The sequence below is a fragment of the Terrapene carolina genome, unplaced genomic scaffold (assembly GCF_002925995.2).
Source record: "Terrapene carolina triunguis isolate 2854851 unplaced genomic scaffold, T_m_triunguis-2.0 Scaffold33715, whole genome shotgun sequence".
In the NCBI taxonomy this organism is placed as follows: Eukaryota; Metazoa; Chordata; order Testudines; family Emydidae; genus Terrapene; species Terrapene triunguis.
In genome coordinates, this window is record NW_020698066.1 from 3,264,039 (window position 1) to 3,276,061 (window position 12,023).

Below are 12,023 nucleotides of genomic sequence, written 5' to 3' on the forward strand. Positions count from 1 at the left end.
ATCTCACAGTGTTTACAGACAAAAAAACAAAAGGAAAAATATGTATAAGAAAAAGGATTTATTAGTACATAGAAAATTCCCACAATAGTTGAAACACACTTTAGAAACTAGTAAACACGTTAAATAGAGTTGTGCCCATTATGCAGTGCACAAGCATCTGCTTTGTCTTAATTAGACGGGGAGGTGAATGACCACTGTTTATTTTCATTTTCCTCATTAATTATGAAAAACTGCATTTAATTCATCTTGCATGGTGAGAGACTGGCTGCGCAGATGTAAGTCGTAAGGGAAGTGGCTCTCGGTAGGCAACCTGAACATGGAGCTCTGCCCAAGGGGACCCCTGGGTGGCACTGCACAGTAATGCATGCCATAATTGTAATTTTTGCCATAGTCCAAGGCATCTTCTTGCTTCAGGGAAAATATCCCATTATAGTTAATTGGGGGAGGACTTAAGGGACCTTCAAACTGTGGGCTGGCACACTCAGGGGAAGTGCTTTCATAGAAAGATTCGTAAGCACTGCAATAATTGTAGGGTTTCATAGACTTGGAATTGTCAAGAGTTCCATGCCCCGGGGGCGTACTGAGCTCAGGACTGTGATAGGGAGGATAGAAGCTGGAATATGGTGACCTTGTGTGATGGGCACTTTCCCCCGTCTGACCCATCAAGAAACTTCTGGCATTCAGCTGCAGGCACCCTGCCACCAAGTTTGTAGTTGGCTGGGATAGACCTTTGCACAAGTTTTGGACGAACGTGAGCAGGTCAGGTCTCTTGCCAATACGCAGGATTTCAGAAAGAGCCCAAATATAGTTTTTGGCTAGTCTTAAAGTTTCTATTTTAGACAGTTTTTGTGTTTTTGAATAACAAGGGACCACTTTTCTTAAATTGTCCAGAGCATCATTAAGGCCATGCATCCTGTTCCTTTCTCTAGCATTGGCTTCTTGCCGCCTGAATTTGACCCTTTCCACTCTTATCTTGGTTGTCTTTTTTTTCCTAAGGCCCCTCCTTCTAGGCAAACCATTCTCCTCCTCCTCCTCTCTGTCTTCTTCCTCCTCTTCTTTTTCTGTGTCTTCTCCAGTGGCCCTTTTGATATTCTTTCCTCGGAGTACAATCTGCTTTGAAAAGCTTTCTGGCTTCTTAATTTGCTTTTGGTCCTCACTTTCTCTGGAAAACTTTCTGCACATCTGGGATTCTGGCATTACAACAGACTCATCAAATGGTAGTGTTAACATGGTTCTATAATCTTAAGTTACCTGAAAGAATGCCAGCACAATGTTTAAATGTTTCCATTTGTAAAGCTTGTATAGTTACACAAACAGCGTCACATACCATTCACTTGTGTATATACACACGTACATGTATACAATACACAAAACAATTTTCTAATAAAATATGTTTATAACTTGCAAATGTTTTTTCTATTTAGTTTTTTAAAAAATTTAGCTGCCAAAATTATAAAAACATCAAAACATGCATTATATCATCACTAATCTAAGCAAATTTAGTACAAGTAAATAAAGAGTAAAACTATGTTTAATAGTCATAATCAACTCCCTGCACATTTGTATTTTTTTAAACAAGCTTTTAGAATCCCCAACACTGTGGAATTTAAACAAATGCAAAACATGATAAAGCAATGCGGAAATTTCATTAATCCAAATTCCCCTGAGTAAAAAATGAGAAGGGAGAGACCAGCCTTAAAAATGAAAAGTGCTATATCTCTATTAACTGACAAATATTTTTTTAAATCACCTATTAACTTTTATTTTGAAGTTTGTCCAAATGCATTCTTTCATGGATCTATACATTTAAGTCCAATAAATTGGAATGGGTTAGAAAGAATTTAAATGGGAAAAACCATAAGACAAATGAATCATTCAGTGACTTAATTAAAATGAAGTGAGGTTTTCTAATGATCAATGTGAAAATATATGAAACAGAGTATTTATTTCCTATTAGAAAAAAAAAACAGGAATGATCTAATCCTAAACGTATTCACATAAAAAAGAGTTAGAAAATAAAATCTTTCTCTCTCATTTTTTAAAGGAAAGATTCTAAATTAATAGTACAGTTTTGTGGTTGGAATTAACTTGTTTTCTTTTCTTTTTCAATCAATCAGGGTTAAAAAACCCAACCACCAAAAACAAAAACAAAAACCCCTCCACGCGTTAGCAGTGTTTATGTTCTGCAAGAATCAGACATCTCCCTCTAGCTAATATCTGACAGGAATGGGCTGTGGATTCTGACTGCAATTGTGCACGTGTGTTTAGAATCCAGAATGAAATGAAGAAATAATTTTCTTTTTGAATTGTTGTTTTTGTTTTCAGTCTTGAAGCAGCAAATACTTGGATCCACTGTCCTCAGAGACAAGCACAAATGAATGCAGAGACTTTTTAATAAAACAAAACTAAACAAAACCTCCTAATAAAAGACTAACTCTCTTAGTATTGCCTATACACTTGCAGTATTGCATAATCCCAGTGAAAGTATGCAATTACATCATAAGAATGGAATGCTAGGAGAAGTTATAAGTGGTAAATAGCATACATAAAATACAAGACAATGATACTGTATCTTTAAACACTTGCATGCACACACAGCCCCAACTGAAATATATCTTTATTTATATTACCTTAGCTTTTTATTTCATTCAATACTCAGTTTTCATTTTTTGCCTTCCAAATCTTTTCAGTCTGAATGTCGCATCGTCTCCTGGAGTCTAGATCTGTGTATCTCTGCACTATCTCATTGATCTCTAAAAAGTGACATTGATGCCAACTGCCAGAGCTGGTACCCATGCCATCTGCTAGTGACGTCACAGGGCAGAGAAAATCATGTGATCCTTTCTCCTGGGACCTTCATTCTGCACTGATCATCTGGCATCCCTGTAAGTGGGTACCAGCATTCATGTATCAACACAGAAGGTTAGACTGATAGGGGAAAAAAAATCTGTACCAGCATTTTACATACAGTAGGTGCATTTCTACTAGATCTGCTTTTATTTAACGGGCAATCTATATAGATAGCCATGCCAACATTCAGTTTTATCTGTACCTACAGGTACAGCTACTCCATAGTTGTTAATATTGTATTTCTTATAAAAAAAGGGGCTCTTTCATATTGATCAGAATCCCCTCTGTGCCCCGGGTACCCATGAAAAAGCAATTAAGGGACAGCTGAAATCAGAAAGAAATGTATGTACTATGACACACCTAAGCAGGTTTAGCTCAAGTGTAAGAAGTCACAAAAGTAGTTCTTGTTAATATTATCGTGAGCAATCTCTGTGTGTGGTTCAAATTAATGTGTGCTGCTCGAGAACACAAAATAACGGAAGAGTGTGTCCATCTGGGGTCTGTGTGAGAAATCCTCCGGTTTTTTTCTTCAGGGACTTTTTGCAATAATCCTGAAAAAAAAAAAGAAATTTGAAATCAGAATTATACTCTGAATATTTCAAAAATATAATATTCCAATGCAATGCATGCCCCCCGCAACATCAGAAATTAGTGTGTTGCCAAACACACATACTCACTTTTCCCACCTCTGATAAAATGCACTAACTGCTTTGATTGTGATCCTTTTGTAGTCTTTCAGGGTAATCAGAAGATTTTTCCCCTTTGCTTACTTTCTGTGTGTCTTGCCTCCTACTAAATATTTCCTTTGAAAATTAAGAAGTCTTTTCTGTCTTAAAATTTTAATTACAATTTTGTTCTTCCTTCCTGATTCTCTTACCTGTTTTTCCAACTGCCTCTTTTTCTACTTTTATTCATTCTCATGTTCTCTCTCTCTCTTTCTCTCCTCCTGTCAGCTGTCTCTCCTGCTATCTGCTCTTTCTCCCTTTAACCCTTTTGTCTCTCTCATCAACAACAGACAAGAAACTATTAAATAAAGCTGACAAAGCCTCTCAGCTAAGCCTTGCTATAGCGCTTGTGACAAACTCTACCTTGTTTTTAGGAGAGAGATGACACACACAAGCAAAATGTTATCAAGACTTAAAATAAGAACGGACTGTCTTATGCAGAAAAATATTTAGTCTTTACTATTATCACATTTTGTTGCTTTTTAGTGACTAAGTAAGCTAAAAAGTGAGAGACTGAGTATGCTTTTAGTATTAAAGTAATCTCTAGCAGGGCTGCTATTGTTACGGGTCTGTGTCAGCATTTCCATTATAAATCCTGTATTTGAAGGGTTTATAACTCACCTGCTTTAATTCACATTGGGCCCAAGCTTGGCATTAATGTTCTCAGCCCTGATCCAATTATTTTTGTTTTCACAAAGTTTCATTTAAATCTGTTTCAGACTTTTTTCTTTAAAGAAGAAGGCAGAAAAATTGTGTGTGTGTATGTGTGTGTGTCAGTCAATTTCAGGAACCCTTTTATTTTCCCTCCAGTTACAAAAAAAACAAAACAAGACAAAACAAAAAAACCACAAGCAAACTTTTCTTTTTTATTGCTGTGAGAAATTGCAGGCCATTAGTTCTTAATCTTGAGTGGGCCTATTTTTAAAAATAAATATATTTGAAGTGGCGAAGGTCTTAAAACATAAGTAGCTATTGCAGAAGCGCAGCAAGTAATGTACTATTCACACACTCATTTCATTCTATATTGACTATTACAATCTGTATAATAGATCAGAGTGTAGCATCCCTTTATTCTCAATTGTAATTTATGTATTAAGATTTATATTGTGAAAGGTCCTAGGTATTGTTAACCTTTTCACAAATTTTGCATACTGAGATTATTACACAATGCACACTAAAAATACTAGATCAAATCTAAGAAAAGGTTGACATTGTAACAGCTGCGTGTTAGTGGAAGAACTGTAAAATTTCCGGTCACATCATCTAGTCTCCAAAACACACATTATATATGATATTTTACACCTCTTCTCTCTGTTACACTATTTAATAATAATAAAAAAAACCCTTAAAATGTAAAATCTATTTGGGGATGTATTTTATGCTACCACTAAAATTAAAATAACTGAATTAGGGTGTGGGGAAGGATTCAGTTTTGCAGATGCTTTATCCATCATTTGACCTCTTTAATATTTTCAAATAAATTGTTAAGAAACAAAATAGCTGTGATATCAAGGTTTAAAAAGCATCCATTGTGTGTACATAATAACTTTTCCTAAGGATTTTTACTGTGCATTTTGTATAATGGTTCTATGATATGCAAATGTGTACTGGTGTTAATATGCATTCACAGCATACACCATAACTGCTGCGTTGCTGTCTACTGAGAATGCCTGTTAAGAATAATAGGCTTGTACGCGGTGCTAAGGCTAGCATATGTACTTCTGAGCAATATAGACTTTTTCGTCCTTTTGCTGGTTTAAGCTATCCCTTTTTCTCTGGGATTACAAAGAACCAAGAAGAAACAGTCATGTGGTTATGCCATTTTTAGAAACTGTAGTGGTGTGATGAGGATGTACAAACCCTACACTGGGCCCAGAAGGGTTAAAGGACAATATTGCCCCTCCAGGCCTACAGAGCATGCTCCAGCTGGAGACGAAGCTTAAAAGGGAACCACTTATCTCAGAAGGGTGAAGGCTGGCGAGGATAACAGACTTGTCCTGAGGTAGGGTGACCAGATGTCCCGATATTTGAGGCTTTTTTTAATATGGGCTCCTATTACCCCCCATCCCCGTCCCAATTTTTCACACTTGCTATCTGGTCACCCTATCCTGAGGGCTCCTGGATGGCTACCTGCTCAGCCTGGTTGGGGCTAATGGTTTAGTTGTCTTTTCTTTTGTTTTCTTATATTGGACTTGGAGACTTTGTGGGAGAAGGATGGTAGGAAGTGACCCAGGGAGGCAGCTCCTCAGGGTGCTCCAGAGTGCCCAATGTTGCTGTCTCTCATAGGGACCTGGGTTGGAGCCCGGTGGAGTGGGAGGGCCCAGGCTTCCCTGCAAACTGTCCTTGTTGCAGAGGGTTTCCACCCCACCCCTCTAGCAGGGAGAGGGTAAGGATGTTGAAAACCCTCAGATGAGGATAAGCCACATACAAAAGTTAGGAACTGAACTGAAGGCCCTTCCTGCTGAGAGGCGAGAGACTGGAAACCAGGTGCACTCACCACTAGGCCACCTGGCTCTCTGGGGACGCTACTACAAGGGAATTAATATCATTACTCATTGTTTGTCATGGTACATTTGGAATTTATTTTTTCCTTTCATACTCCCCAACTGGGGTTGTCATATTTTTGTTGCTGTAGCTTACTGATACACTCAGAGCAGCGGGTGCCCATAAAAAGAAAGCAGTTTTCAGAGGTGTGGAGCAAACACTTTGCTACGGCAGACACTGTAAATATATAGGTGACACTCTGATCAAATTAGCATTACAGGACAGTCAATGTTCACTTTGTAATGGCAATCAGTGTTGAAGAATTAAAATAATTGGAAACCTTAGTTGTATTTTTCACATTATTTTCACCTTAATTCATACAGCATTTCCAGTCTCACTGACTTGTTTACTCTGTGTACCCATTTGGCTATTTCTCTCCTTCTTTTAGGGTCCCAGTTTTAGGATTAGACAGAGTCTTTGCTCAATGCCCATTATAAGAAGAGATGTGTAGCTGCAAACCCCTGGAGGAGCCCTGGGATGGAATGGTGACTTCCTTTTCCAGCAGAAGTAATTAGTGCAGCCCAATAATGGTGCCGGTTAATTGTTGGTATGGAGCCATGATACTGCCCAGTCTCTACCACCTCCTGCTCAAGGTGAAGGAGAAGAGTATAAAACATGCAGCTCCATCTCATCCACCATGCTTCAGCTGCAGTGTAGAAAGCAGTAATGTGGCCACACAAAGATGCGTGTGAATAGATCTTACTCCCCTTTACTCTGTGGCATTGCTACATTAGGGCCACACAATTTGCCCCTAAGTTTTTTTTTAAGATTCAGAGTGTTGGTGGTGTAATAAACATAAAGAGAGAATCTTCTAAGGCACTGATTGGCTAGGCCCAATTATCCCCACTGTTTATTCAAGCATGGAGGGGGCAGACTTCTGATGAGATGCCTCTTCCTCCATAAAACTGGAGCACTCATTCCCTGTGGATTCCCAAGAGCTGTGGGGCTGGCAAGCCACATTCCCTGCTTTTGGAAACATCTCCCACCTGATAGGACAATTACTTGGAAACTCAGCAAGGTCCAGATGTTGGTTTTCCTGACCCTTCCTGTTGACTTCTCTGTGGGAGAGGATCATCCATTCCCTAATGACTGACCACACACTAAGGACCAAATCCGGCATCTGCACTTAGGCAAAGCGCCCCATTGGAATCAATGGGAGAGTTGACTGAGTAAGGACTGCAGGATTTGCCTAGAAGAGCACAACAGCACATGCTGAGATGAACAGCTTATTTAGAACTGCACAGCATGCTCTAAATTAAATGCAAGACACAAGGCTATAGAGCAGTTAAATTAACATTGAATTGATAGAACCACAGAATAAAATCTAACGAAAACATGACAGATGTCAGCTTCTGTTGGACAGGCCCATTTTAGGAGATTGTCTTGTTCATCATGGGGGAGCTGGTAGCACCCCTATATTTAGATTTTCATTTTACACTTTCCATTATAAACGATTCTTGCAAACTCTTTTGAGAAGTTCTGACATTTCCACTATTTGCATCTGACCTTTGAAATTCAGGAGGGAGAAAATTCTCAGACTAGAGAAGTGACTTTTCTTTATGCCCTGTAATTCTATTCAAGTTTAGCTGAGCAGTAAACTGTTAAACTGCCATTTCCTTTCTCTTACTTATATTCCTCAGGCAGCATGCTGAAATACTAACTGAACACCTAGGAAATAACATTTTTAAAAACTCTATGTTAAAAGAATGCTATGTAAGTTACTAAGTAAAGCACTGGAAAGTTAGCAAAAGTCAGATTTACGATTACCCGTTCAACCTTAATTCTGCCCCTTGTGTGTGTGTGTGTGCACTATGATACTCCCCCAACAAGTGAGATCAGCTGAGGTGCTTCTGTTTACAGACCCACAATTTTAAGTCTAGGATAGTGGGCTTCAGGGCATAAAGAATCCCCACACCTTGGTTGTCTTCCAAACTCTGAAATTTGTGACATTTTGGGCAAAATCATGTGTTTCCTGAATTTTCAGCACACTGGTTTGATGAAGATGGGTTCAGTTTCCTTATAAAGAGCAGGAAAGTTATGGGACCAGGTAACAAGAAGGGTTTCTACAAGTATGTTAGCAACAAGAAAAAGGTCAGGGAAAGTGTGGGACCCTTAATGAATGGGGGAGGCAACCTAGTGACAAATGATGTGGAAAAAGCTGAAGTACTCAATGCTTTTTTTGCCTCAGTCTTCATAGACAAGGTTACCTCCCACACTGCTGTCCTGGGCAACACAGTATGGGGAGGAAGTGAGCAGCCCTCAGTGATGAAAGAACAGGTTAAGGACTATTTAGAAAAGCTAGACACTGCACAAGTCCATGGGTCCAGATCTAATGCATCCGAGGGTGCTGAGGGAATTGGCTGATGTGATTGCAAAGCCATTGACCATTATCTTTGAAAACACGTGGCGAGCAGGGGAGGTCCTGGACGATTGGAAAAAGGCAAATATAGTGCCCATCTTTAAAAAAAAGGGAAGAAGGAGAACCCGGGAAACTACAGACCGGTCACCCTCACCTCAGTCCCCTGAAGAATCATGGAGCAGGTCCTCAAGGAAACCATTTTGAAGTGGATAGGAGGGTGATCAGGAACAGTCAACATGGATTCACCAAGGGCAAGTCATGACTGACCAACCTGATTGCCTTCTATGATGAGATAACTGGCTCTGTGGATATGGGGAAAGCAGTGGACGTGATCTATCTTGACTTTAGCAAAGCTTTTGATACGGTCTCCCGCAGTATTCTTGCCAGCAAGTTAAAAAAGTATGGATTGGATGAATGGACTATAAGGTGGATAGAAAGCTGGATTGGCTAGATTGTCGGGCTCAACGGGTAGTGATCAATGGCTCGATGTTTAGTTGGCAGCCGGTATCAAGCAGAGTGCCCAAGGGGTCGGTTCTGGGGCCAGTTTTGTTCAACATCTTTATTAATGAACTGGACGATGGGATAGATTGCACCCTCAGCAAGTTCGTGGATGACACTAAGCTGGGGGGAGAAGTAGATATGCTGGAGGGTAGGGATAGGGTCCAGAGTGACCTAGACAAATTGGAGGATTGGGCCAAAAGAAATCTGATGAGGTTCAACAAGGACAAGTGCAGAGTCCTGCACTTAGGATGGAAGAATCCCATGCACCGCTACAGGCTGGGGACTGACTGGCTAAGTGGCAGTTCTGCAGAAAAGGACCTGGGGATCACAGTGGATTAGAGCTGGATATGAGTCAGCAGTGTGCCCTTGTTGCCAAGAAGGCTAACGGCATATTGGGCTGCATTAGTAGGGGCATTGCCAGCAGATTGAGGGAAGTGATTATTCCTCTCTATTCGGCACTAGTGAGGCCACATCTGGAGTATTGCGTCCAGTTTTGGGCCCCCCCACTACAGAAAGGATGTGGACAAATTGGAGAGAGTCCAGTGAAGTAAAACAAAAATGATCAGGGGGCTGGGGCACATGACTTATGAGGAGAGGCTGAGGGAACTGGGCTTGTTTCATCTGCAGAAGAGAAGAGAGAGGGGGGATTTGATAGCAGCCTTCAATTACCTGAAGGGGGGTTCCAAAGAGGATGGAGCTAGGCTGTTCTCAGTGGTGGCAGATGACAGAACAAGGAGCAATGGTCTCAAGTTGCAGTGGGGGAGGTCTAGTTTGGATATTAGGAAACACTATTTCACTAGGAGGGTGGTAAAGCACTGGAATGGGTTACCGAGGAAGGTGGAATCTCCATCCTTAGAGGTTTTTAAGGCCCGTCTTGACAAAGCCCTGGCTGGGATGATTTAAATAAATTAAAATATATATCTTATAGAACTGGAAGGGACCCCGAAAGGTCACTGAGTCCAGCCCCCTGCCTTCACTAGCAAGACCAAGTACTGATTTTTGCCCCAGATCCCTAAGTGGCCCCCTCAAGGATTGAACTCACAACCCTGGGTTTAGCAAGCCAATGCTCAAACTACTGAGCTCAGGGAGTTGGACTAGATAACCTCCTGAGGTCTCTGCCAACCCTAATATTCTATGATTCTATGATTCTAACTTGTCCCAATAGAAATACTATTACCCCCATTTTACAGGGGATACGGAGGATATGGGGAACAGACACACATGGAGACTAAGTGACTTGCCCAAAATTACACAGAAAGCCTGTGCCAGAGCAGGGATTTTAACCCAAACCTTCTAAATCCCAATCTAGTGTTTTTCTACCAGATCATCCTTCCTCCTCCCTCCATAGCTGTGATCTAATGGTGCAATTCCATCATAACTAGAACAGCTTTTCTAAAAGGCTTAGTCAAAAAGCCTCCCAGAAAGTGAAAGACAAGATCAAGTTCAGCTCTGGTGTAGACTGATGTTGAAGTCAATAGCAGTTGGGCCGCTTTTGCCAATGGTGAGAGAGATCTAAGGAGACTTGGCCATGGCATAAAATTTGAAGCCCAAGTAGTACTTTTCCAATGATGAGTTAATGATGCTATTCTTAGGCAATTATGTGATCCATTGTATTCTTCCAGCTATCTGCCAGTGTCCGAAGTTTCATACCTTAAAAGGGAATTTATGTAATGTGTTTTTCATTAGATTTCTTGAAAGTCCACAAACTCATTCAGCAGGATTGTAAATTTCACATGTCCCCATTCAAAGAGTCATAATTTCCCTAGAAATGCCTGAGAGGCAGTGGCATGCCATGACATTCTCAGTAAAGCAGGGGTGGGCAAACTATGGCCCGTGGGCTGGATCCGGCCTGCCAGCCATTTAAATCCAGCCCTTGAGCTCCTGCTGGGGAGCGGGGTCTGGGGCTTGCCCCGCTCTGGCGCTCCAGCTGGGGAGCAGGGTTGGGGGCCACTCCGCGCGGCTTCCGGAAGCAGCAGCATGTCCCCCCTCTGGCTCCTATGTGTAGGGGCAGCCAGGAGCTCCACACACTGTCCCCACCACAAGCACCGCCCCCACAGCTCTCACTGGCCGGAAAACGCGGCCAATGGGAGCTGCAGGGGGGGTGCCTGCTGACGGGGCAGTGTGCAGCAGAGCCGCCGGAGGGGGGGGACACACGCCGCTGCTTCTGGGAGCCGCTTGAAGTAAGTGCTGCCCAGAGCCTGCACCCCTGAGACCCCCTTCTTGCCCCAAGCCCTTTGCCCCAGCTCTGATTGCCCTGTGAAGCCCTCAGTCCCAGCCCAGAGCACCCTCCTGTACCCCAAACCCCTCATCCCCGGCCCCACCCCAGAGCCCACTCCCCCAGCCAGAGACCCGCACCTCACGCTCCCTGCCCCAGCCCGGAGCCCCCTCCCACACCATGAACTCAGCATTTCTGGCCTCAATCGGAGCCTGCACCCCCAGCCAGAGCCCTCACCCCCCCCCTGCAGCCCAACCCCAATTTCGTGAGCATTCATGGCCCACCATACAATTTCTATACCCAGATGTGGCCCTCAGGCCAAAAAATTTGCCCACCCCTGCAGTAAGGCATGCAATTCTCCACTTGCGGGCAAGACATGACCTCTCACGTACGGTGCGTATGATGTCATGCTGTGCTGAGGATGGCGGTGCGTTCAGGAGTTGTACCGAATTGTCCTGAGGGAACAGCTGGTCTTAGGGCATGCAGTGCATGTATTTCATACATACACGGCCCACTACTGCTGAGAGGAAAAAACTGAGATGGGGGAGAATACTCTAAAGTATCTTCTTCAAATGTATGGGTTTTGTCGTTGTCTGTGTTCAAAATATCTGCAGGAGAGAGTCCTTTTGATTTTGATGCTATAGGATCTAGACAAAGATCCCCAAAGAGGGTGTTATTTGATAACAATTCAGTGATATTAGCTAAAATCAGCAGCAGGTCCTATTGCTGTCCAAAAGAGAGAATCAGTTATCAAATATTTGGCATGCAAGCTAATGCCAACCCTACCTGCCGTAATGTATGCCCTTTAGCATCTGTGTTAAAATAATCC

At 42.1% G+C, this 12,023-nt stretch overlaps 1 protein-coding gene across 1 annotated transcript; it reads right to left on the bottom strand.

Moving 5' to 3' along the window:
- Positions 1–216: 216 nt before the first annotated feature.
- Positions 217–1,230, bottom strand: LOC112104956 (neurogenic differentiation factor 6). Its single transcript, XM_024197570.2, has one exon. The coding sequence runs from the start codon at positions 1,228–1,230 to the stop codon at positions 217–219; it is 1,014 nt and encodes a 337-aa protein (XP_024053338.1).
- Positions 1,231–12,023: the final 10,793 nt, after the last annotated feature.

Excerpts from the sequence above, each read along its gene's own strand:
- LOC112104956 (XM_024197570.2), bottom strand. The coding sequence starts at position 1,230 with ATGTTAACACTACCATTTGATGAGTCTGTTGTAATGCCAGAATCCCAG.